General features: G+C 51.4%; 3 protein-coding genes across 4 annotated transcripts; all 3 read left to right on the plus strand.

The window, feature by feature from the left end:
* The first annotated feature begins 27 nt into the window (after positions 1-27).
* Positions 28-10,943, plus strand: SNRPA (small nuclear ribonucleoprotein polypeptide A). The gene is made up of 7 exons (XM_052656168.1): positions 28-233; positions 695-789; positions 3,916-4,088; positions 6,302-6,481; positions 8,568-8,741; positions 9,165-9,253; positions 10,581-10,943. The coding sequence occupies exons 2-7, from the start codon at positions 717-719 to the stop codon at positions 10,738-10,740; spliced, it is 849 nt and encodes a 282-aa protein (XP_052512128.1). The 5' UTR covers positions 28-233; positions 695-716; the 3' UTR covers positions 10,741-10,943.
* A 2,516-nt stretch (positions 10,944-13,459) lies between these two features.
* On the plus strand, positions 13,460-14,743 carry MIA (MIA SH3 domain containing). The gene is made up of 4 exons (XM_052656667.1): positions 13,460-13,583; positions 13,675-13,808; positions 14,288-14,398; positions 14,720-14,743. Exons 1-4 carry the CDS (start codon positions 13,460-13,462, stop codon positions 14,741-14,743), a joined length of 393 nt encoding a protein of 130 aa, XP_052512627.1.
* Positions 14,744-15,549: 806 nt separating this feature from the next.
* Positions 15,550-24,741, plus strand: RAB4B (RAB4B, member RAS oncogene family). Of its 2 annotated transcripts, XM_052655888.1 has the most exons (8): positions 15,550-15,698; positions 16,897-16,977; positions 17,242-17,356; positions 18,845-18,907; positions 18,991-19,145; positions 21,014-21,109; positions 21,201-21,331; positions 24,348-24,741. In XM_052655888.1, the coding sequence occupies exons 1-7, from the start codon at positions 15,683-15,685 to the stop codon at positions 21,314-21,316; spliced, it is 642 nt and encodes a 213-aa protein (XP_052511848.1). In that variant the 5' UTR covers positions 15,550-15,682; the 3' UTR covers positions 21,317-21,331; positions 24,348-24,741. The 2 variants fall into 2 exon arrangements, with proteins under 2 accessions (XP_052511848.1, XP_052511847.1); XM_052655887.1 differs by lacking the exon at positions 15,550-15,698 and having other exon boundaries at positions 16,821-16,977.
* The last annotated feature ends 909 nt before the right edge of the window (positions 24,742-25,650 follow it).

Here is a 25,650-nt window from a genome sequence, read left to right on the forward strand (position 1 = left end):
CAAAAGGGTTTGCAGGGGCTGGGCGGAGTTTTTCTGCTGAGGCGCGAACCCAATTGCCGTTTTTATTGGCAAAATTTGGGTCCGGGAGCTAGCCTTACTCTGATTGGCCAAGCTACCAAGTTTCTGCGCAGGGGTTGGCTTCTAGATAGACAAGGCGGGTCTAGAGGAGGAAGTTTGGTGGTCGGCGCTCAGCAGCGTAGCAGGCATCGCTTGCAGGAGCTGAGTCTGTTTCGGTGAGTATTCTTGCGCACAAACGGCCGTAGGCGCCTGGCGGCGGAGCGCTTGACGCCGGGCCTTTCCTGCGCCTCTTGTAGTGGGAACTATTTTTTTCCTGCGCGAGGCCAGGGTTCGGCAAAGTCGTCCCGCCTGCCTTAACTGGCGCTTACATCCGGGCCATTTCTCCTGGGCCGGCCTTTGAGCGCATGGGCCAGTGGGAATCGCCACCTAGGCCGCTCCGCCTACTAAGTCGAGTAGAGCATCCTGGGACTCGTAGTAAACCTCACGAGATTTCTCTCACCACGCGTGGAGGAGAAGCTGTGTGCTGCGTTTGCTTTGTTTTCCGAGCCGTGCTTCCCTCTTCCCTCCTCTTTACCTTACTTGACTTTCTCTTGGAAGGAAGATCCTTTAGTAGCCCGCGTTGGGACAAAGGATTTTCAGAAACCCAGGACTGAGTGGGACTTTTTCATTCTTTCAGCCCTACCTCAGCAACTTACTCCATGGCAGTTCCCGAGACCCGCCCCAACCACACTATTTATATCAACAATCTCAATGAGAAGATCAAGAAGGATGGTGAGTTTTCGGGATAGTCCGGACACCAGGCTATCCCGCACGAACCTGCCCCCTCTTCTGTCCCCAGCATCCATGTCTCTTCCTCAGTCTTCTCCAGCCAAACTCTTTTAAGTTCGGCCTTTGCACAAGCAGTGCTTTTGATATTTCCTCATTTTCTCTTACACTTTTCCCGGTAACCTGGTAACTTGCTTGTCTTTCAAGGTTTCAGCTTCAAGACGCCCCTCCTCCAGGATGCCTCCCCCTTCCCTTTTCCACCCACGTGCTTGCCTCTGACTTCCTAAAACCCTGAACCTCCCCAGCCAAGTCGTGATCTGGCTGTCAGGGGACTGTCTCTTTCCTGGCCTTTGAGCTCCAGGAGGGTAAGAACTGCAACTGTTGGTCACTGTCATGGCCTCAAGTGAATAATCCACAGTGAAAACGTTTCATTTCAAAATAAAGTGAAATGAACCGTGATGGTGGGTAACACTGGGTACCAGGTGCTGATCTATAAATAATGGTTACATTTAACTTTCACAGCAATCCTGCAGGAAGGAGCTATTGTTCCCATTTCTCAGATTAGAAACTGAGACTCCAGAGGGATGTGATTCGTGCAAGGCATACAGCAGGGAAACGTGCTTGAGACCACTATATGGAATTCTGGTTAAGAACTCGATTCTAGATATGACATACTTTTCTTTTTTCTTGAGCAAGTTATCACTTTTTATTGAACTTCATGTTTTTATATATATAGGAAAGCTGGGCAAAATCTGTGCACAAGATGTTATGGGGAATATATGAGCTAAACTTACATGCTTTTTTTTTATGGTGCCTAGCTGTTAGTAAGGGTTGGATATAAGTGTTAGCTCTTATTATCTGCTCAAGAAAACTGGTAGGAGAACTGAAGGAGCTTGCTGGCATTAAGTTGAGGTTACTGATAAAGTTGCTATTGAAGATAATAAACAAGCCATGTAAATCCCTCATATACTGTTAGAGCATTGTGCCCAGCCAGTTCTCTGTGGAGCTGTGGACACAGTGGTGACTGAGACAGTCCTGGTCCTGACTTCATGGAACCACAGTCTAGTAGAGATGACAGATCTGCTCCCAGACAGTGATAGCCCAGAGTAGCCAAGGCCATAATTGGGGGAAGTTGAGGCATAGTTGTCAAGGCTGGGATTGGGCACTTGGAAAGGGGTATTCAGGTTCATAGAACAGGAGGCATTTTGGGAAAGTTTACCAGGGAGAGGAAGCAGCATCTGTGTTACAATAAGGGAGAAGAGTGACTAACCTGGACCAGCATGTGCAAAAGTCCAGGGGCAAAAGAGAGCCCAGGGTATTCTGGGAACCACATGTACTGCAGTTTTGGGTGCCTGAGACTTAGAGGCTGGTGATTCATGGAGAACATTCAGCCAAGCAGTGCACTCTGGCTCCTGATGCCTTGAGGGCTGGGTGGGTGTTTTACTTCATCCTGAGGGCTTTGGGGAGCCAGGCAAGGGATGCAGTTAATTGTGAAAGATCTTTCCAGCTGTGGAGGGTGAACTTGCGTGGGCAAGAAAGGAGACTGGGGAGAGGCCCAGCACCCAGGGGAATGACTCGGGCCCGCACTGGGTTCACGGGGATGGCAAGTGGAGACAAATCTCAGAAATGTCATCAGAATTTTTGGCTATTTGCTTCCCTCTTTACCCGATCCCCCTTTTCTTTCCTACTGTCTCTTCGGCCAGGTATCTTAAGCTCAGGTACCTTCTTTGCATAAGACTGGTACCCTTTCCTGGCTATCCATTTGCTAGGGAGGTTTGGTGGTCCTGGGTTCAGATGGACTTGGGTCCTCGGTCAGTGACAGATCCTCTGAGAGCCTCTATCCACATTAGTAAAATTGGGGCAATTATAATTGCTAACTCGTGGAGTAGAGGTAAAAATTCAGTGAAGTTATTCCCAGAAATCATTTAATGATGTGTTTATTCAGGCAGATGTATTTGGAGATTTGTGTGCTGGCAACTATACTGTTCATTAGGGGTTTGTTTTATTTTTTGGCTCACACCAAGGGGCTTATGGAGAAGGCAATGACAGTCCCCTCCAGTACGCTTGCCTGGAAAATCCCATGGACGGAGGAGCCTGGTAGGCTGTAGCCCATGGGGTCGCTAAGAGTCAGGACACGACTGAGCGACTTCACTTTCACTTTTCACTTTCCTGCATTGGAGAAGGAAATGGTAACCCGCTCCAGTTCTTGCCTGGAGAATCCCAGGGACGGGGGAGCCTGGGGGCCTGCCGTCTCTGGGGTCACACAGAGTTGGACACGACTGAAGTGACTTAGCAAGGGGCTTATGGGATTTTAGTTCCCTGAGCAGGGATTGAACCTGGACCCTTGTCAATAAGAGCACAGAGTTCTAACCACTGGACCACTAGGGAGTTCCCTGTGGGGACATTGTGATAAACAAATAGGATAGACTTGTACCTCTTCAGAAAGAGGACCAAACAAAAAGGAAACAAACATGATGTCAGGAGGTGGGAAGTGCCATGGAAGAAAAGCAAGTAGGTTCTCACGGTGAGAGGAGTGACATGAGGGGTCTCTTATTTCACCATGGTGGTCAGGGAAGGCCTCAGGTGGTAACATCTCTGCTGACTCCTGGGTGGCTGGAAGGAGGCAGCCATGTACACATCAGGAGAAAGTTGCTCCTAGTAGAGGGAGCAGTCAGTGGAAAGGTCCTGAGCAAGGTTGCTGTGACGAGCCTGAGAAAGGGCTGGGAGGCCAGTGTGGCTAGAGCTATAGGAGTGAAGATGGGGCATGGGGAGAGATGAGGTGGGAGGAGTCACCAGGGCCAGATCAGAGGGGCTTGTGTCACAGTGCTGGAGACAATGAAAGTCCTTGCATTTATCGAGCATTTGCTGTGTGCCCTCTGTATGTGTGACTCATGTTCCCCTGCAGCGACCTTGTGGGGTAGGTATCGTGTCGTGACTGTTGACCTACTACAGAGTCAACGCACATGACCGCCTGAGTGGTTCTAGACTGCTGATGGTATTGCTCAGTACTCTTGTCAATGGGCTGATGGTTTCCCTTCTGGGCTGCATTTCCTCTGAAAAGCGGAGCTCCGGCCCCAGGACATGATACCCCAGCCTGCCGTCACCCCTGGGTCTTTTCTCTCCCCATTGCAGAGCTGAAGAAGTCCCTGTATGCCATCTTCTCCCAGTTTGGCCAGATCCTGGATATCCTGGTGTCACGAAGCCTGAAGATGAGGGGCCAGGCCTTTGTCATCTTCAAGGAGGTCAGCAGTGCCACCAACGCCCTGCGTTCCATGCAGGGCTTCCCCTTCTACGACAAGCCCATGGTGAGCACCAGGTGTGGAGGGTATGGATGTGTGCCCGTGCCAAGTGTTGTTGCAGGCTGGATGGGTCTGGACTACTGTCGCCTGTAGTCCAGAGCCTTAAGGATGGGAGTTCCTCCTGTTGGTCCTCGGTATCCACTGTTCACTGTACTGGGGCAGTGGAGACACACAGCAGTCATGAGAAGTCCCAGCTCTGCCCTCGTAGACCCACAGTGCCGCTGGAGAGACATGCCTGTCTCCAGGTGGCGACGACCCGAGGGGTCAGGGCTGGGACATGCGAATGCACGGAACTCAGGGAGCTCACTCTCACCCAATCTGGGAGTTTGCAGGGGAGCCTTTCTGGATGAGTAAGAGTTGGAGAAGAGTAGCTGAGAATGACAAATAAACTAAGGATGGGAGATAACCAAGAACCTGTGTAACTGAGGAAGTGAGTCAGGTTCATTCAGCAGAAGTGAAGGGTGGGAGATGGTGGGGTGGGCGTGGCCTGGAGAGTTGTCAGAAGTCAGGCTAAGGAGCTAATCCTGAAGGTGGACTTGACTCCAAGGTTGCCGGCAAATCATGGAAGGGTTAGGGAGATGCCTGTGGCTGTTGGGGAGGATGGATTCAGTTGTGGGAGATGGGGTTCAGTTGTGATGGTGAGGCTGGGTCAGGGTCCCAGGTCTGGGATAAGGGGAGAGTTCATCTAGCATCAGGGGTTCCATTGATGGCTAACACTGGGTACCAGGTGCTGATGTATAAATCATTGTTACATGGGGCCTTGGGATGGGAGGAAGTGGGTTACAGATGTTCAGTAGGCCTTGAACAGATGGGAGTCTATTGTTCAGAGTCCTTGTGCTGATCCAGAATTCCTGTCATAATCAATCAGTTCTCACCTGATTGGAATATGCCTCCCTGAACCAGTAGGGTGGTGACAGCAAGTGTCAGTGCCTGCAGGTCCCAGGCAGGTTGCTTCACGTGAACGACATTGGCCCCAGGGGCACGGGGGGGCCTGGTGCCCTTACCTCCTTCCAGAAGGGGCTGTTCTCTGACTCCTGCCTGTGTGTCCTATTGTGGGTGTGTGAGCCCACAGTTGCCACGTCTTCCATTGCTTTTCTGGAGTAGCTGGAAATTCCCTTTTGAGGACTAAAAATCATAAGTCATTTTACGTGGACCTTTCTCCCCTGCCTTTCTCTAACATCACTGCTTGAACCGTAGGAAATGCTGAGCCACTGTGAGCTCTATCAGGGAATCCTGTCAACTCTACCTGGAAAACCTCCACTGAAAACAACATTTAAAAAAACAACAACAACACAAGAAATCCAAAGCTCCACTCCAAAAAAACCCTCCACTCCTCCCCTGGTACCCGCCTAGTCCCAGCCGCGACCCTTCTCCCTGTTTTGACCCCCTGCTGCTCCCAGGCCTCTCTCCGTCCTGTGGCCACAGCGCTCCTTGGGAGTCACAAGTGAGAGCTTGTCATCCCCTTGCTTATAACACTCTTTGACTCCTGGCTTGCTCAGGAAAAGACAAAGTCCCAAGGCCCCCTGTTGGCTCTGTGATGTCGCCTCCCTCCTCACCCACGTAGGCCTCCCTGCCGTTCCTTGAACACACCCCATACGCTGGCTCTTCGAGGCTCTTCCTTTGGTGCTTTTTTCCCTAGATGCCTGCGTGCCCCACTCCCTGTCTTTACGCCAGCATTATCTCCCTGAGGTCTTTCTGGCTGCACTCTGAAAATTTCACTTCTTCTCAGCTCCTCACCTCCTCTTCCCGTTGGTTCACTTTTTGATCTCTGCCATATTGTCCCCAGCGAACTAATGCCACGAGGGCGGGGCTTTTGTGTGATTTGCTCATTGCTGAATCCTGAGCACATTTGGGTACTCTGTGAATGAGATTTAGTTTGGAGCCTCGGTCTCGTGTGTGATGGAAAGCCCCCTGTGTAGTGCTCCTGTCCTGGCCTGTTTCCTTGTACCCTGAGCGATGCTTGGGGCTGTCCCATCTTCCTATCAGAATCCCAGCATCCATTCCTGAGAGCTTGCTGCACGCCAGGCACTGTCTAAAGCATGTTTTAGCTCCTGGTCCTCCTGGTCATCCTTTGAAGTGGGAAATACTTCAGTACCCATTTGACGGATGGGGACATCGAGGCCAAGGGATTTCTATGATGTTTCCCACCAAGCTCCAGGCAAGGTCTGATTTGGGCTTCTAAGTCCAGTCGCCTTCACCCTCTGCTCTCTGTTGGGCAGCGCATCCAGTACGCCAAGACTGACTCGGATATCATTGCCAAGATGAAGGGCACCTTCGTGGAGCGGGACCGCAAGCGGGAAAAGAGGAAGCCCAAGAGCCAGGAGACCCCAGCTGCCAAAAAAGCCGTGCAGGGAGGGGCAGCCGCCCCTGTGGTGGGCACCGTGCAAGGGCCTGTCCCGGTAAGCCAGGGCGCACAGACGCAGCCCTCTCCCCATCAGGTCTTCCTCAGCCTCATAGGCTGGCGTGGGGGTGCAGTAGGGAAAGGTATCCCCTTGGGGATCCAGACATTCCCCCCACTTCCATTTTTCTTGTGGAGATTGTGTGCCTATCTATAGCGGGGTGAGCATATGAATGATGGTATCTCCACTTGGAAATGCCTAATGTCTATACCTCTCTGCCAGTTTTTTGGGATCTTTTTCTGTGTGTCTCAGTCTTTTTGTTTTTTCTCTCCTTGACCTTGATTTTGCTGTGTCTTCTAAAGTCAGTGTCTGTGTAGCAAATCCAGAGGAAACCACTAACCAGCTATTAGGATGGAAAAGAATTTCATTTAACAAGATCACCAGATCAATATGGAAAAGTCAGTTTTGTTTCTGTACAGTAGCAACAAACAAGGATACTTCAAATCGAAAAACACCCCAAGGAAAGTGTGCAAGGCCGCCCACTGAAATGATAGAACATGGCTGAGAGAAATTGGAAGACTTAGTGCTATTAAGATGTCATTTCTCTCCAAACTGGTTTAGGAGCCAACTCTGTTCCAATCAGAATCCCTGGAGGGATTTGTGGGGACAGACAGGCTGTCTGTAAATGTCTGTGATGGCAAAGCTGGGGCCTGTTGTTCAGGAATGGTATGATATTGGCCTGAGGATGGGAAGATGGACCAGTGGGGCAGAGTAGAGTCCAGAAACACGCACTTGTGTATGTGGTCACTCTGTATATGACTGAGGTTTCACTGCTCTCCAGTGGTGAAAGGGCTTTTTCCCCTAGTAAATTGTACTGGACCAGTTGGATCTTTGTAAGAGGAAAAAGTTAAGCCCTGCCTTGGCTACATGTAAGTTAATTTGAGATAAATGGTAGACTTGAATGTGTCAGCACCAGTATTCAAAGTTCTTGAAGAAAACAGAAAAATGTCTTTATGACCTTGGTGAGGCCGTAAGAGTAGAAACATCCTGTTTTCTAAACAAGATACAGAAAGCATAAAGAACTAGAGAAAAGATGAATGAATTGGACCCATTCTGGTCTCCGAGCCTTCTGATGGCTTGTCTTGTGTCGGTGTCCGTGTCTGGGTTAAGCTGCCCACTCTTACCCTCTCTGCTCTTGCTGTGCCCAGCTGTCCGTCCAGCTTCGACTTCACATGGGTTTCAGCTCCTGTCTCCCCTGGGAGCACGTGCTTTTTGCCTTCAGCCTCTCTCCCTTCCCCTTGTTGTCACCCCTTCCCATGTCTTTCTGCATCAGCCCTGACCATCCCCATCCACCTATGCCTTTCACCGTCTGTTCTCTGGGCCTGTTTCTTTCTCCATACAGTCGGTTTATTTATTTGGCTGTGTTGGGTCTTATTGCGGCATGTGGGATCCTCCTGTTTTGACACACCGACTTTCCAGTTGTGGTGTGCAGCCTTAGCTGCTCCGCAGCACGTGGGGTCTTAGTTCCCAGACGAGGGATCAAACTCGTGTCCCCTGCATTGCAAGGCAGATTCTTAACCACTGGACCAGGGAAGTCCCCGTAAAGTTTTAAAGCAGCGCAGCATGCTGCTTATAGTGTTTATTCCACCCCTTTTAGTTGATAATGTTTTTATTTTTCTCCTAGTCTTTTTTTTCCCAGTAGGCCCCTAACTTTGTTCATATGTCTACAAGCAAAATTAGGCCATTCTAATTTTTCTTTCCTTTTTTGGGGTTGGGGGAGCCACACTGAGTGACGTGTGGGATCTTAGTTCCCTGACCAGGGATTGAACCTGTTCCCCCTGCAGTGGAAGCACCAAGTTCTAACCACTGGACAGCTAGGGAGTTCCCCTAACCAATTTTTATATGTTAAAAAAGTTTCTATTTATTTTTCTAATTTGATGTCCCCTGTGACCTTGGGCCTGATCTGCTCCATCCATCCCTCTTTGGATGCCTTTCTTGCCTTTTCCAAGTCTGGATCTTTTCTGTCTCACACACCCGGGGTTTCCTGTAACAACAACCTTTTCTCCTCTCTGCTTCCTCTCAACACTGAAAGCACACCTCCTCCCACCTGCTGGTGCCCCTCAGCCCTGCCCTCCTCTCCCCACAGGGCATGCCGCCGATGACTCAGGCGCCCCGCATCATGCACCACATGCCGGGCCAGCCCCCCTACATGCCGCCACCGGGCATGATCCCGCCTCCAGGCCTGGCGCCTGGCCAGCTCCCGCCGGGGGCCATGCCGCCACAGCAGCTTATGCCGGGGCAGATGCCACCTGCCCAGCCTGTAAGTGTCTGGTCTTCCCGGGGTCTGGTATAGTCAGGAGACAGGAATGGCAGGCAGGGCGCTGTTTTAGGTTGGGTGGTCTGGGCAGGCCTCCCCGAGGAGGTGCTGTTGGAGGATGAAGATTTAGCAGTGGCTTCAGGCCCTGGGACAGAGGAATTGGTGTGTTTGCTGGAGCAGGTCAAGGGGAGGCTGGAACGGGGGTGGGCTGCACCTCGGTTCACTCTGAACTTCTGTTGAGCACCCACTTACAGGTGCAAGTGTGCTCTCTTGTGGCTTACAGTCTAGGGTACAGTCTGGTAGACAGGCAACAACATGGGGTCTGTTAGGTGAAAGACGAGAAAGAATCCAAGCAGGGAGAGGCTGGAGGGCAGGAGGGCCATAGATCCCCGACCAGACTTACAGTCTCCCGTCGCTCTCCTGCAGCTTTCAGAAAATCCACCAAATCACATCTTGTTCCTTACCAACCTACCGGAAGAGACCAACGAGCTCATGCTTTCCATGCTTTTCAACCAGTAAGTGGGGCCTGTGGCTGGGCTGGGCCCAGAGGGTGGTGGCCGTGAGGTGGCACCACAGGGACAAGCCTCATGGAGGCCAAGCCTGTGCAGGCAGGCACAGTGCCTGGAGGCCAGAGGGAGGAGGCTGAGGCCGGCCCTGCAGCGGCCGGACGTGGCCGTCAGCAGTGGCCAGGATGGGCAGACTGTCCTTTGCCTTTATGGAGATGACTCTGGATTTCATCTTCCCAGTCTCTAACTTAGACAAAGGCGAGGTGCAAGTCCAGCAACAGTGAGATGTCACTGAATGCTGGCTAGACTGGAAGAAGTCAGCCTGTTCAGACTGCAGGTGTGGGGTTGGGGGATGCTCAACCCCTCGGGGATGTGCGTGGATGTGGGCCATTCTGTGGTGTAACTGTCCGCTGTTTAGTCAAGTGCTCACCTAGATTTCTCTGGTGGCTCAACAGTAAAGAATCCACTGCTAATCCAGGAAATGGAGGTTTGATCCCTTGGAAAAGGAAATGACAACCCACTCCAGCATTCTTGCCTAGGAAGTCCCATGGACAGTGGAGCCTAGGGTCACAGAGTTGGGCGTGACTTTGTGGCTAAAGAACAACACTTGGTGACTTTGCTCCTGACTGTATGAAATTCTGTCATGCCCAAGGGGCTGGGTGGGGCATTCCTCATGGTGTGGTCGGGAGCTGGAGGTAGCCTGGGAGAAGGGCGAAGTCAAGTACAGGTGCTCTCAGTTAGAGGGAGCAGGACCCTTTATACCCAGGTTGAGAGGAAATTTTGAAAAACTGAATGAAACAAAAATCATACCATTCAATTTTATACCATGTCCACAAAACAATGCACAGTTTCTAAGAATACTGATGGGGAATCCTGAGGATGGTTGCCTAATGGGGAAGGAACTAAGGAATGAGAAGAGGGAAATGAAAGAAACAGCAGATCATAAAATTAGAGGGTAGTGGTTATTTTGGGGCTTCCTAGGTGGCTTGTTGGTAAAGAACTCGTCTGCCAGTGCAGAGGATGCAGGTTTGATCCCCGGGTTGGGAAGATCCCTTGGAGAAGGACATGGCAACCCACTTCAGTATTCCTGCTTAGAGAATCTCCATGGACAGAGGATCCTGGTGGGCTACAGTCCATGGGGTTGCAAAGAGTCGGACTCAGCTGAGCACATCAACTTAGTACTGTCTCCATTTTGGGCTGGATGATCCTTTGTTATCGGGGCCATCTTCTGCATCATGGGGTGTTTAGCAGTATTCCTGGCCCCTACTCACTGGATGCTGGAATGTTCGAGGGAAGTGCTGAGGCTGGATCCCTGAGGTCTCTGCCTTTCTCTCAGGTTCCCTGGGTTCAAGGAGGTCCGGCTGGTCCCTGGGCGGCACGACATCGCCTTCGTGGAGTTTGACAATGAGGTGCAGGCAGGGGCCGCTCGAGATGCCCTGCAGGGCTTCAAGATCACCCAGAACAACGCCATGAAGATCTCCTTTGCCAAGAAGTAGCACCCTTTCCCCATGCCTGTCCCCGGCCCCCTGTTCTGGGGCCACCCCCTCCCCCCTTGGTTCAGCCCCCTGAAGGTAAGTCCCCCTTGGGGGCCTTCTTGGAGCCGTGTGTGAGTGAGTGGTCGCCACACAGCATTGTACCCAGAGTCTGTCCCCAGACATTGCACCTGGCGCTGTTAGGCTGGAATTAAAGTGTTTTTTGCGGTTTGTTTTTTCACAACCATTTGTTTTTATTTTCTTATTCTCCATGTTTCCCTTCCCTGCACACCAGAATATTCTTAGTGTTTGAGCAGCTCAGCACATTGAGGGATTGCAGCCTTGGGAAAATACAGAATAGTGTAGCATCACTGTCCAAACTTTTAAGTCACTTTTACTATTTTGGCAGATTTCTGTTTTGTCTCAAATCAGAATTCAGGGCAAGAAGTTAAAACCCAGGCTGCCAAGTACAGTTGGGCAGGTTCTATACTGCACAAGATGCTGCTTTTTAATGGCACACCATTCACTGTATAGACTCATGTTGATTGCGATAATTTTCTGACATGATAGAGGGTTAAGAAAGGTTTTTCTTTACCTTTTTCTAGACAAAAATGCCTTCTCTCATAGCAGGAGTCTCACAGAAACCACTCTAGGTACTTCAGGAAGAAAGGGAAGGAAAATGAGTATTCATGGAGTCATTGAAAGGATGGTAGGAATGGCAGTTTGGATGGGAGATGAGCTGAGTTCAACTTTGCAGCCCCTGATTGAGCTGCAGTCTCTGGAGTTCAGGAAGAGGTCCCTGCTGCTGCTGTGGTGAGGGCCCGTGCTGACTTGATCACACACAGGAGATACCAGCCAGGAGCTTCGGGCAGGTGGCTGAATCAGTCTCCCTCCAGTGCTGCAGCTGCCGTGGAGGCTAGAAGATGTGGTTTCTGGCTGGACAGTTACATGCCCAGCTGAAGCTGGATAAGAAGGGGAGATTGAATGGGGGACCTTCCTTAGCAGTCTGTCACAGATCTGACTTAATTTTTAAGTTGACTAAATGTGTGTGTGTAAATATATATATATATAGCTTAAAACCCTTTCTCACACCATATAGATAGCAAAATGAGATCCCTTGCCAGAAATAGAAAATTACCACAAAAATAAATACAATGAGGCAGTGTTAAATTCTCCCTGGATGTCTTTTCCCGTGTCAAGGCTCTGAGCCCCAGCTTGCATCTACTCTGCTCTCTCCGTTAAAGAAGAACAACAGTGTTGGAAACGCTGAAGATTTACGGCAGCACATGCACACTTCCTCCTCGTAGGATCTGAAAGATGGAAGTGGGAGGGTGATTGTCACCTTCACTACATCAAGTTATTGCAGACAGCACGTGGGAACATGGTCTCGGGACAGTACCCCCCAACTCCCACGATAGACAACTGATGTCCCCACTCTGAGCTTCATTTCTTCCTGAGCTGTGCACCCCACCCCAGGTACTTAGCAAGCACTCAGTAAATTCCACAGATAACTTGCCAAGTACCTAATACACACCAAGTACTGTTACGGCATAGGATACGCAGTAGTTAATGAAACAGACAAGCTAATTTCAGATGCTGGGTTCTGATAGGAATAAAACTGACATGATGGGGTGATGGGGTGGTGGAGCTGGGGAGCAGTAACGGGTGATCAAGGGAAGCCTCTCTGGGAGGTGACATGAATAGAGCTATTTGGTGCTTGCCTGGTACTTGGTGCTGGGTCTTGCGTGTGTGGAGATGGCTTAGGCCCAGTCTTTGACCAGGAGGAATCCTTCCCCACACCAAGCCTGTTTGTCCATTTTCTTCCCCTAAAACTAAAGTTTGGACTTGCTGGCTAGAGGTGAGAATACCTGAGGAACGAGATGGGTCTTCATAGGAGACTTGAGTTCACATCCTCTGCCACTCTTTCATTCTGGCCTTGGGCAGCTGACAGCTCCAAGTCCAGTAGTGACGGGTATGGGCCTGCAGCCAGATCTAGCGTCTCCACTTACACTAACCCTGGACAGGTTCCTTAAGGCTCTGTGCTTCCATTTCTACCTAAAATGGGATTATGACGGTCCCCCTTCAAGTTGGTGCAGGGTATGTACTTGAGCTAATTAAAAATATGCATGGTGAATTCTTTATTAAATAACTAGTATCCCAGATGAGAAAGGTGAGGCTCTGAGTAGTTTAGTGCAGTCAGGAAGTGGTTTCTGAGAAGAAATAGTGATCGTGGTTGGACATCGCCTAGCCTAAGGCCCAACATATAATAATCACTCCGTACTTGAGAGCTGGGGCTATTTCTGGCAATCAAAGGGCTGCCTTGTTCTGCTGCCCCTCAGCACAGGAAATTCCAAGGTGGTTTTTCCATACTGGCTCCTCTTGTTCTGTCTCCGGGGACACGGCCGAGGGGCCTAGGTCTCCAAGCCAACTCAAAAAAGATGGAATTGAATATTTTAACCTGCCTGTCTGGGCCCCTCTGTTGAGGGGGGTGACTTGTTACTTGGAGTGGCCTGGGCTGCCTTGGGGCTCTCTGGGTATTTCCTTGTGCTGGCAACCCTCACCCTGTCGTTGAAATGGTTCTGCCTGGGTAGCAGCCTCTAGGTGGTGTGGGCGAAATCTGGGACTGGTTTAAGGAGGGGACCAGACCCAGAACACAGGTTTCCTTATGCTACTGCCGAGGGAGGGCAGGAGGAAACTAGAGACCCCATTCCTGCCTTAGCCACTGTCTTGCCCAGAGTCCAGGATGGCTTGGTCCTTGGTGTTTCTCGGTGTCGTCTTGCTGTCTGCCTTCCCAGGGCCTAGTGCTGGGGGCCGCCCCATGCCCAAGCTGGCTGACCGGAAGATGTGTGCCGATGAGGAATGCAGCCGTAAGCGTTAGGGGTCCCGGGGGGTGTGGAGGGCTTGGGTTGCTAGCCTGTGTGGAGGGTGCCTTCACTCCCTTCTATATTCCTTCTCCAGACCCCATCTCCATGGCCGTGGCCCTTCAGGACTACGTGGCCCCTGACTGCCGTTTCTTGACCATACACCAGGGCCAAGTGGTGTATGTCTTCTCCAAGCTCAAGGGCCGAGGGCGGCTCTTCTGGGGAGGCAGTGTGAGTCTTGGGAGAACAGAGGAGGAAAGGGTAGAGAGCTGGGGTGGGAGCGTACCGTACTTTTTTACCTACAGGGCGAATCTGAGGGAGTGAACTGAAATAGAGTCAGCTGGGGGTGGCTGCTGTGATCCACTCTATTTTTCTTTCTTCAGCAATTATTAGAGCATGTCCTGTAGTGCCAAATTGCTATAGACACCGAAGGTATGATAAAGAATGACACTTTTATTCTAATGGAAGGAGACAAGCCATCAAAAATACCAACTCGTGTGTGCTGCTTCAAGAATTAGTATAAAGTGACTGGGTGACTAATTCACATGGGGTGGTCAGGGAGGACTTTCCAGCAGGTGACTTTAAGCTGAGACTGGACTGACAAGGATGGAGCCGGCTAAGTGATCAGGGAGGAGCAAGTGTGCACAGGACTTGAGCAGGAGTAAGCTTGCCATGTTCCCAGACCCCGGCTTTTAACTTCTCTTCCCTAGGTTCAGGGAGATTACTATGGAGACGGAGTTGCTCGCCTGGGCTATTTCCCCAGTAGCATCGTACGTGAAGACCAGACCCTGAAACCTGCCAAAACCGATGTGAAGACAGATGTGAGTATCTTGGGGGCTGGCAGGAATCGAGGGAGAACCTTTGCATTGCAATGACAGGCAAAGATGCTCCTAACCTCGGCTCCCTGGCAGCCTAGCTGCATGTGCTGGAACAGACTCCCTGCCTTTTCTTATCTGAAAGATGAGTGATTTCTAAATCCTAGTTTGATTGAGAGCTGCACAGTTGAGGGCTCCAGGCTAATTTGCATAGCACTTGTGCAGCCAAACCTGGTCCCTGAGGCTGCAGCATTTGCTAAAACCACTAGATCCTTTGTGGTGTGACCACTGGTTTTCTCCCCACTGTTTCCCCTTTCTCTTTTTCAGATATGGGATTTCTACTGCCAGTGAGCTCAGTCTATGCTGTCAGTGCTGTTGTTTCTCCCCGACTTTATGCAAATACATCAGCCAAGTGCAAACTGGGTGTCTGTGGTCTTTGTGGTGTGGGGATCTAGAAAAAAATGTTTCTCCCAGGTTTCTGAATCTAGCCAATCAACCCACCAACTGTGGTGACAAAAGTGGTTGCTAGGCAGAGTTTCATGGACTGAAAGCTCTGCCCTAAGCTCGGTCGAGTTGGGCTCCTAAGCTTAGCTATTACAGACAAATAAATGAGAAGATGGAATAACTGAACAGTCAAATTGGGGCATTATAGTGTCCTCTCTAGACCAATAGGAGAACTATCGAACTGTTGGGAATGAGCCAATGGGACCATGAGGAAGACAAATCACGGAGCAGAGGTCTTCTGGGTTCTCTAGGAAGATTTTCCTCACAAGGAGGTAGGAAGGTAATTTGTGTGTACCATCCCAGTTTTCATCCTTCTGCCTTTGAGATCAGTACTCCCAGCTCAAGGTAGTTCCTCTTCCAGGCTCTGTCAATCTTACACTTATCCCCGTCTTTGCATCCGTATCCCCGCCCCCAAGTCCGCGCCTACCCAATCTGGAATCTCGACTCTGCCCCTGGGCTCCTGACCAAATCCGTTTCTGAGCTGGGCGAAGCATCTGTGGCACCACCAATCGCTCGTCTTGGTCCCGCCTGCTCCTCTCACCACCAATCTACACCTTTGTCCCGCCCCTTACCTGCCGAGTCCTCCAATCCCGGCCTTGGGGAAGCGTTCCCTAGTATCCCGCAGCGTTAGCGGGTCGCGCCGGAGGGGGGTGGAGGCGGAAGTGGCGGCGCCGGCCCCGGGAGTAGGAAGGAGCCGGGGCTGCACCCCGAGCAGAGCGGCTGCCAGCCGAGGAGCAGGCGCGGCGGTGTCGCCATTTTGCGGCCCTAAGCGGCCGCGACCGAGTCATGGCCGAGACCTACGGTGAGGGTGGTGGGCGGACGCTGGGTCTGGGGTCTGGGCCCAGGAAAGATGCGGCCTGTGTATGGGGCGGGGCCTTATATGTCAGGGGGCGGGGCCTGGTATTATGGGGCAGAGCCTAGAGGATGCTGGGAGGGGTTTAGTGGGCCTGAGGCTGAGCTTAGTTAATTTGGGCGGAGCCTGGGGGTCTGGGGTGTGGGCGAAGTCTGGGGCGGGATTTGAGGAATGCAGTGAGGATGGGTCAGGAAGGAAAGGATGATCCTTACTGTGTCTGGGCGGAGCCTGAGTGGATGGGGCGGAGCTGACTGTGAATGGCAAGGATCAAGCTTGATCGGGGGGGTGGGGGGGGGAGATACTGAAGGGATGCTCTGGACCCAGGGATTACCCTGGGAGAGGGCTGGAATGCGGTTGCGGGTGAGTTGTTCTTTAAATAGGGGGTGGGACTAGCGGCAAAGGGGTGGGGCTTAAGCTTGAGACTAGCGGTAGTGCCTCGGACGGCGGGAGGGAAGGAGAGACAGAGTTGGAAAATCCGGATGTATGGATGGGTAGAAAGGGGGAGAACAGGGTGCAGTAGAAAGAACAATGGATTAGGAGTCAGAGGGAGCTGCATTCTTTCAACGAATAAAAGCCGAGGGAACAACGCAAAGACGCTGAGGTAGGAAACAGCTTGTCATCTTCACGGAGTAGACTGCAGGCCAGAGGCTGGAGTGCAGTGAATGAATCAGAAAGTGGTAGGAAGCGAAGTTGTGGGGCGGGGTGGGGGAGTGGAGAAAGGACAAGATTGTAGTCCTTGATAAAATGATTTTCAAGAGGCTTTAGCAAAGCAATAGTTACTTGGATTCCGGAGCCAGTTGGTCTGGGTTTGAATCCCAGCTGTACCCAGAAGTGGGATCTTGGGCAACTCAGTTAACCTTTCAAGACCTCCGTTTTCTCATCTGGAAAATGGGAATAATTATTAGTATACCTCCCTCACAGAGCTTTCTTGAGGATTAAGTGAGTTGTTGATGTAAGTAAAGACCTTTACTTCTGCTGGGTATGTGGTAAGCGCTCTGCAAGAATTATCTGTAATGGTTGTTACCCACAGTTCTGTATCTGCTTGTGTCTGTTTCTCTCCCTGTAATTGTGATGTTCCCCTGGTTTCCATCTTTCCATGTCTTTCTCTCTGAATGGGTTTTTCTTGAATTTGGCTCCATCCGCTCAGACTTCCTCTTCAAATTCCTGGTGATTGGCAGTGCAGGAACAGGCAAATCATGTCTCCTTCATCAGTTCATTGAAAATAAATGTGAGTTTCTGGGAGTGGTTCTGGGTGCACTAAACCATGGACAGGGCCATGGTGGGGGCAAGTAGGCAGCTGTTGGGCAGGGGTGGGGCTGGCCTTAGGTACAACTTCAGTGCTGGCTGCCAGGTCCTGACTTTGGTATACACTCTTTGCGAGGTCCTCCTTGAGCCTCAGTCAACCCAGCAATGAGAATGGGTTTGCATAGGCCTCGGAGGACAGGGAATCCTCTGAGCGCCCTCCTGTCTCTTCTCTCCCTTCCACTCCCAGTCAAACAGGACTCCAACCACACAATTGGCGTGGAGTTTGGATCTCGGGTGGTCAACGTGGGTGGGAAGACCGTGAAGCTACAGATTTGGGATACAGCTGGCCAGGAGCGGTTTCGGTAGGTGGGCTGGGCTCCCAGTGAGAAAGGGGGTGGGGGGAAAGGGGAGGAGAGAGGAGAGAAAGAGGCATGCAGAATTACCTGGAAACATAATGACGGGAGCAAGGACACACTGAGAGGGTGGGCAAGGTAGAGAGAGAGGGCAAGAGAGACTGTGATGAGCAGGTCCATGTAGTCAAAGAAGGAAGGTGTCTTGAAGAGAGGATGGCAGACAGACAAAAAGAGATTGAGAAGGAAGCATGATTAAGAGTGAGAGGGCCAGGGAGGGATGACTGACGCTGTGGGATAGACCCATGTGGCTGGAAGGATGGAGACTTGTCTCCAGGGAGCAATAAGGCCTGGGCAGGAGGAGATGCTTGGGGTGAGGCAAGGAGCAGAGAGTAACTGAAAATGACTGAAACAGAAGAGGAAAGTTGAGAGGTACAGACACTCAGGAAGGGAGAAAAAGAGACAGACTGAGAGAGAAGAGACAGATTAGGACACTCAAATAGAAGTGAGAGACAAAGACAGGGAGAATGGGACAGGTGTGGCCAGAGAGATGGAGAAATGGATGTTTTTGGGGGATAGGGCAATGTGGAGGGCTCAGCACATAGTATGTCTGCAGAAAAGGTGATAGACACACGGAAACCCTGAGTGAGAAATAGCCAGCAGAAAGAAACGAGGAATCCAGTTTCTGGGAAAGGGTGGTCCCTGGTCAGCACTGAGTAGCTGCTGAGTTAATATTCATGCGAGAGTTCATTGTGTGAGCTGCCCAGAGACAGAGAGAGGATGGAGGAGAGAGAGGTGTGTGACTGCGCCAGGATGGCAGTACGTGTTCTGTAAATGGTTGTGGTGCGATTGCACGAATTCCAGAGGGATCCAGCCTGGCGACACAGTGAGAAGCAGACAGTTAACCACCCTGGGAAAGAGGCCTCCCCCACACAGCAGGAGAGGGCCGAGCAGATGTGGTTGCATAGTGCTTGGCCAGGACTGGGCAAAGGGCAGATGACAGAAAATGTTGAATGAGTGGGAAAGGATGAATGAAAGGGAAAGGATGAGAGAAACGGAGAATTAAAGATACATATACCTACAAGAGACAGAACGGTACATACCAAGGAAGAGATGCAGAAAGACAGGGACACAGAGAAAGTCAAAAGTAGGGAGAGGGAATTCCCTGGTGGCCCAGTGGTTAGGACTGGCACTTTCACTGTCGAGGTCCCCAGGTTCCATCCCTGGTCGGGGAACTAAGATCCTACAAGCCACACGGTGTGGCCAAAGACAAAGAAATGGTAGGGAGAGATTGTGACAGAGGCAGGCAGCCAAGATAAGGACTGAGGGAAGTAGGCTACCAGTGGGAGAGACTGCAGTGAGACCCAGACCATGGCCAGGTTTAGGAGGAGGGGCCAGCAGCACAGGGGGGCCTCCGAACCACCAGTCTCTCTCTGCAGAGGGGGGCAGTCTTGGGCAGACCCCAGCCTTGGGGGTGACTGGGTCCCTCTGGCCCCACAGGTCGGTGACACGGAGTTATTACCGAGGGGCAGCTGGAGCTCTGCTGGTATATGACATCACCAGGTGGGTGCACGGAGTGGGCGGGGTGGGGCCTGGGCTGCCCCCTGCTGCTGCACCTGCCTCCCTCCTGGCTCCCTTTTCCACAGCCGGGAGACCTACAACTCACTGGCTGCTTGGCTGACGGATGCGCGCACACTGGCCAGCCCCAACATCGTGGTCATTCTCTGTGGCAACAAGAAGGACCTGGATCCGGAGCGCGAGGTCACTTTCCTGGAGGCCTCCCGCTTTGCCCAGGAGAACGGTGAGGGCTAGGTGGCGGATCGGTGGGGCAGGAGACCAGCAGAGGGATGAGGGGCATTCAGGGGGAGCCTGTGAGAGCCCCCTAGCTCTCTGTGGCTCTGCCCAGCAGGGCAACATGCAACTTTAGAGGTCTGTGTTCAAATCTGGGTGTTGGCCATGTGCGGGCTACATGACCACTCTGTTTCCCCATCTGGAAAAACGGGTGCCCCCTAGACCCCCTCCCTGAACTATCGCACACTCTGCTTCACAGATGGTTAAAGGGGGGTGGTCCAGGGGAACTCTCGGCATGGCTTGGATGAATGGGTGCTTCATGAATGTTGGCTGCTAAGAAGGTTTCAGCCACCATGGGGAGACAGCATAGAATATTGGTGTAAGGTGGGGACTGTAAGCTCTGATGGGCTATAGGGGACAGGCACATTTTGTGAATAAGGGAGAAGGGGCAGGGGAGACCCTCAGGTTAGCAGGTACTGACATTAGGGGAATGGACAAGACTGACAGCCACATTGAAAGGTATGCAAGTACGTTATCATCAAAAAGACCACAAATAAATTGTTGGCGAGGATTTAGAGGAAATAAACTCCTGGTACGCTGTTGTTGGCACCCCACTCCAGTACTCTTGCCTGGAAAATCCCATGGACAGAGGAGCCTGGTGGGCTGCAGTCCATGGGGTCACTGAGGGTCAGACACGACTAAGTGACTTCACTTTCACTTTTCACTTTCATGCATTGGAGAAGGAAATGGCAACCCACTCCAGTGTTCTTGCCTGGAGAATCCCTGGGACAGGGGAGCCTGGTGGGCTGCTGTCTGTGGGGTTGCACAGAGTCGGACATGATTGAAGTGACTTAGCAGCAGCACGCTGTTGTTGGGAATGTACATGGGTGTAGCCACTTTTGAAAACAGTATGGCAGTTTCTCAGAAAACTAAAATTGAACTGCCGCATGACACAGCAATCCCACTCCTAGGTATATATCTTAAAAAAAAAAAAAAAAACGGATTCAAAAAGATACCCCAATGCTCATAGCAGTATTGTTTATAATTGCTGAGATATGGAAGCAACCTCAGTGTCTATCAATGGATGAATGGATACAGTGGTATATATAGACAATGGAATACTATTCAGCCATAAAAAAGAATGAAATAATGCCATTCGCAGCAACATAGACGGACTTGGAAGGTATTGCTAAGTGAAGTAAGTCAGAGAAAGATAAATATTGTTTGGTATCACTTATATGTGGAATCCAGAAAATAAACTAGTGGCTACAACAAGAGGTATGCAGGTCTAAACTCATTTGAAAACATTGTGTTGGCCCACATCTGCTGACTTAGGGTCTGTCCATCTTCCTTCTTTTTTGTAACCTCTAGGTTTGGAGGATTTGCTGTCAGAAAGATGTGGGTTTGAATGCTGGCTCTGACTTACTGTGAGGCCTTGTCACATGGCTAATGGGTGGACTATGAATGGGGCCTGTGCTGGATGGTGCTGGGGACACAGTGATGAAAGCAGCCCTGGGCCCAGCTCTCATGGTCTCACAGCCCAGGGCGGAGGGAGGAGGACCATTTTCAGAGAGTGACAGCCCAAAGAGCTCAGGGCTGGGAAGGGGGAGGCGAACGGGTCAGTGAGAGCCCAGGGGAGGCACCTGGTTCATCCTGGGAAGGACTTCCTGGAGGAGGAGATAGGAGCTGAGTTCTGAAGGAAGAGCTCGGTGGGTACCTGGGGAGGGAGGCTCTCATGGCAGGAAAACACATGTATGGAGGCCGGAAGTGAAGGCCCTGGGGGACAGAATGAGAGGTAGCAGGTCAGAGCCTGAGTGGAAACTGTAGACTGACTGAGGCCCTGACTTTCTTGAGTGTCTGTCCCCCTGCCCCCACCAGAGCTAATGTTCCTGGAAACAAGCGCTCTCACGGGTGAGAATGTGGAGGAGGCATTCCTGAAGTGTGCCCGCACCATTCTGAACAAGATCGACTCAGGTGAGACCCCCAACTGACTGGACTGGGAGTGGAAGGCAGAGCCCAGAGGTTTCCAGGGACTGGTCCTGACCTCTCCCCTCCCTCCCTCCAGGTGAACTGGACCCCGAGAGGATGGGCTCCGGCATTCAGTATGGTGATGCCTCCCTTCGCCAGTTGCGGCAGCCTCGGAGTGCCCAGGCCGTGGCCCCTCAGCCCTGTGGCTGCTGAGACCTGCAGAGTCAGGTGGGATTCTGGGGACTTGGGAGCTGCAGGGCTGGTCTCCCAGCAATGGGGAGGACAGAGCAGAGACAGCGACATAGAACAGGAGACACAACCAGGAAAAAGGGCCATTTTCCCAGACACGGGAGATCCACCCATTCTTCCCATCCCACTGCCAGCTCTCTGCCCTGCATCTCCAACCCTCCTGTTCATAATTCCTCAAATGTCTGTTGAGCACCTACTATGCGCCAGACCCTGTTCACAGCATGGGGGATAACAGCAATGGGGAAAACAGACAAGAATGCCTGCCTTCGTGGAAGAGACAGACAATAAACAAGACCCAGGAGCAAACTGTATAACAGCCAGAGAGATAAAAGCTATGGAGAAGGACCAAGGAGGGTGGGGAGGTGGAGGAGTGGACGGTCAAATGGGATGATGAGGGGAGGGCTCACTGAGAAGGTGACATTTGAGCAAAGGTTGTGTGGGGACCTGGGGGAAGAGTGTTATAAGCAGAAAGAAGAGCCAGTGCAAAGGTCCTGAGGTAGGGTCCTGCCTCCCCTGGGTGAGGAAGTCAAGGCCACTCCAGTGTGGCTGCAGTGGAGTGAGTGGATGTGTGTGTGGATGTGAGTGTGTGTGTGCGTGCGTGTGAGTGTTTTCGGGGGTAGGTGAGCAGAAGATGAGGTTGGGGTGGGGGAAGCAGATGAGTGAGGCCTCATGGGTCACGGGGAAGGCTCTGGCTTATACAAGCAGAGAAGGGACGGGATCTGATTCAGGTGTTCATAGGGCCCCTCTGGCTGCAAACAGAGAGACTGCCAGGGGAGCGGGGGGTGGGGTGGGCAGGGGTGGTTGCCCAGTGACCAGTGAGGAGGCTACTGCAAAGTCAAGACTGTGGTGGACAGGACCAGGATGGGGGCAGAGGAAGAGTTGAAAGGTGAGTTAGGTTAGATCATCTGTGCCTCCAGGCGTGTCCCCTCTTGATGTAATCTCTGGGTCTTCCTAAAGCACAAATCTGCTTCTTCCCCTCTGTTCTTCTGGTAGCCTCCCCCACCTCCTCCAGGAAGCCTTGCTTGTTCCCCTATGCCTGGCCCAAAGTCCTTGGCAGGCTTGAAAGACTTGGTCCCATCCTCACCTCTCTGTGGGTGACTACGTCTTGACAGTTCTTGTCTCTCTGCTTCAAACCCACTCGCCGCCACCCCCCACCCCCAGCCATTGGCAGCTCCAGGATGGCCTTGGAGCAAAGTGGTTAGACCTTGGACACAGGTACTTTGAGAGCAGGGCCAACATAATTTCCAGATGATTGGATTTGAGAGAGATGAGTCAAGGGTGAGCTCTTGGGGTGGGGCTTCTTTCCTTCCAGGCCTCCACATCAGCCCTGCCTGTCCTCCTACCTCCCTTCTCAGGCCAGCTCCCATTCATCATCAGGTCTCTGCTAAAATGTCTCTTCCCAAAAGGGGTCACTCTCTCTAGATGGGCAGTCTGCCTCTCCTTTTTTTTATTATTCCTTTTTTTTGGCTGTGCTGAATGGCTTGTGGGATCGTAGTCCTCCAACCAAGGATGGAACTCTCGCCCTCGGCAGTGAAAGCGCAGAGTCCTAACCACTGGACCACCAGGGAAGCCCCGTCCCTCCTTTTTAAAGTGTTCAACTCTGTCCCCTCCGTCATTATTTATGGTGTTTGTCTCCCCCATCTGAGAAGGTGACAGATCACAGACTCCAGAGCTGGGCTGCCTGCATTTATACTCCAACTCTCACTGCATAGTTGCGTGACTGTCAGCAAATTATTTAAGGTCTCTGGGCCTTGGTTTCCTCATCTGTAAGTGGGGCTAATAATAGTACCTACCTCAAGTGAGTGTTGAGAAGATTAATTAAGTCATGTAAAGTGCTAAGAACAGGGCCTGACAGTCAGTAAACTAAGACTCAATAAACTAAAGACTGTTTATTATTTTTCTTCTTATCCAATTTAAGGACTCTGGGCTGTATAGAAACAGAGGGGTGTGTTCTCTTCACCTTAGGACATAATTTTGAGTCTGTTTCAGGGTTTTCTCAGTGAATCAAATCTAATAAGAGTGCATTTTCAAACTGTTCATTGCAATGTACAGGAGGAAATACACTTTGTATACTGTTCTAATGCAGTCACACACACAGAAAACTAAAACACACATTTCCCTCATACTAATATTCTTAAAACAGAGGTGAAATTCACATAAATTTAGCTATTTTAAAGTGTATAATTCAGTGGCATTTAGTACACTCACAAGGTTATGAAACCATCACCTCTGTCTAGTTTCAAAGCAATTTCATCATTCTAAAAGGAAACCCCATACCCATTAAACATTCACTCTGTTCCCCTTCCAGCTTCTGACCTATACCCACTTACTTTCTGTGTCTATGGACCAACATTATTACATATGAAGCACTCTGGTATTTTTTATTTTATTCTATTTCAATGAAAAATTGCTCAAGGCCCACCAAACTGATTTCCCACCCCACTAATGCAACTGTGGACATTGGAATCACCTGGAGAGCTTTAAAAGCTACTGATGCCTGAGCCTCACCCCAGAGACTCTGAAGTGATCTGGGTATTTCTAGAAGCTCGCAGGTAATGCTGTCTTCAGATAACCACAAAGCAAGAACCGATTGTCAAACAGATCTCTGACTTGGAAAACCCTGGAATGAGACCTAGAGTTGAGGTGGTCCAGGAACATAGAGGAATGAGACCTAGAGCCAGGGTGCTCCAGGAACATAGAGGAACACAGAGATACAAAGGTGGGGACACAGAATGTAGACACCGAGACGCCCCTTTACAGACTCAAGGAGACAGCTCTCTGAGGCAAAGACACAGGGGAATGCGGGTGCCCTCAGAGTGAGAGCCGCACATTACCTGCTGACAAGAAACAGAAAGTCAGAAAATGTAGCAAGTTAGGGAGAAAAAGTATAGACAAAAGAGCACAGATAGGAGGGCAGGAAGATACCCAGAAAGGAGACAAAGCTGCAGCTGACAGACCCGGGATCCCCCCAGTTCACCGCACACTTTTCTTGCAGCTCACCTGCTCTCCAGGACCAGCCCTGTCCTTCCGTCTGGGGCCCAGACACAGGCCCTGGGAGGCCGAGCCCCTCACCTGCCCTGGCCCCAGAGAAGCTGCCCTGCCACCGGTCTCCCTTCCCTGGCCTGGTGGGGCCTGGCTGAGGGGCAAGACTGAGCCATGGGGGAAGGGGGATTCTCTCCGTGCCTGCTGCTGCTTCCTCTGTCTTGGCTAACCCCTGTTTCCCCTGAGCCCCTAACTCCTCTTTGAGCATACTCAGAGAGTTCACAAAGCCTGAGACCAGGGCCATTTGGCCTCAGCATCCCTGGCCCTGCCATTGCGAGTACGTGTTATTTATTACCTGGAGGCCTGTCCTGTTCCAATGCCCGCCCCCCCCATAAAGCATTGTTTACACCTGTGTCATAGCCTCTGTCATTCTGGGGTGGTGGGGAAGGAAGGGAGGCAGATGAGGTCCCTGATTATGTTTGGAGTCCATGTTTTAGGGTTGGACATGATGTGGGGTCCACCATGACTCCATGGCTCAGGTGTCTGTTGTGGAGGAATTTTGCCCACATATGTAACATGAGGGTCCCTCTGTTTGTGATGGGTGTGATGGGATCTGTAGGAATGAGTGCTACTTGTGTGTGTGTGACACTTTGCTTGTGAGTGCTCTGTGCCCTTGGTGATTGTGTCTACAAGGGTGATGTTGTTTGGGACGCTGAGGCTAGGGAATGACAATTCAGGCCTGTGGGTGAGCCCTGAGTCTGCTCAGTGGGTGATACTTATGCATTTCTGGTGCCTGAAAGTCTGAGGCAGTGTCTAGTTAGTGCTTGACTGTGCATATGTGCCCCTGAGATCTGTGTGTGTTTTGGTGTGTATTTGGCTCTATTGACACACCTGTGTGTGACCATGAACCCTGTGTGTGCCCCTGAAGACTGTGTGGGCTTTTGTACTACCCTAACCCCCATGCATACTTAAGATCAGTGTGTTACCTCCTGTGTCCAGGTGGACCGCTGACACCTGCACGGACTCTGCCAGGGACTGGTGCAACCCACTGAGGACACTCCCAATGGCTCTCCCTCCCCCAGGCTGGCCTTAAACCGTCCTCAAGGGAGGCCCGAGTCCCCGCTCAGCCTGGGGCTGGTGGAGGGGGCGGGGCATTTTAAATAACCTCATCTGCATTTTATCCCCCTAGGTCAGGTCGTCCAGACTGTTTAAAAGACTCTTGAGATAGTCATGCCAGTGTCTTCTCTAGCTTTCCTAGCTGGTTTTATTCGGACTCCACACAGTTGTCCCGAAGAGGCAGGGCAGAGCGGGTCAGA

The sequence above is a fragment of the Budorcas taxicolor genome, chromosome 18, assembly GCF_023091745.1.
Source record: "Budorcas taxicolor isolate Tak-1 chromosome 18, Takin1.1, whole genome shotgun sequence".
NCBI classification, from domain to species: domain Eukaryota; kingdom Metazoa; phylum Chordata; class Mammalia; order Artiodactyla; family Bovidae; genus Budorcas; species Budorcas taxicolor.

Bases quoted from the DNA above. Each gene is read 5' to 3' on its own strand.
- SNRPA (XM_052656168.1), top strand. From the start codon at position 717: ATGGCAGTTCCCGAGACCCGCCCCAACCACACTATTTATATCAACAAT. The intron at 4,089-6,301 runs GTGAGCACCAGG...TCTGTTGGGCAG, and splicing joins CCTTCTACGACAAGCCCATG to CGCATCCAGTACGCCAAGAC. The intron at 9,254-10,580 runs GTAAGTGGGGCC...CCTTTCTCTCAG, and splicing joins CTTTCCATGCTTTTCAACCA to GTTCCCTGGGTTCAAGGAGG.
- MIA (XM_052656667.1), top strand. From the start codon at position 13,460: ATGGCTTGGTCCTTGGTGTTTCTCGGTGTCGTCTTGCTGTCTGCCTTC. The intron at 13,584-13,674 runs GTAAGCGTTAGG...TTCCTTCTCCAG, and splicing joins TGCCGATGAGGAATGCAGCC to ACCCCATCTCCATGGCCGTG. The intron at 14,399-14,719 runs GTGAGTATCTTG...TCTCTTTTTCAG, and splicing joins AAACCGATGTGAAGACAGAT to ATATGGGATTTCTACTGCCA.
- RAB4B (XM_052655887.1), top strand. From the start codon at position 16,821: ATGTTCCCCTGGTTTCCATCTTTCCATGTCTTTCTCTCTGAATGGGTT. The intron at 17,357-18,844 runs GTAGGTGGGCTG...CTGGCCCCACAG, and splicing joins GCTGGCCAGGAGCGGTTTCG to GTCGGTGACACGGAGTTATT. The intron at 21,110-21,200 runs GTGAGACCCCCA...CCCTCCCTCCAG, and splicing joins TCTGAACAAGATCGACTCAG to GTGAACTGGACCCCGAGAGG.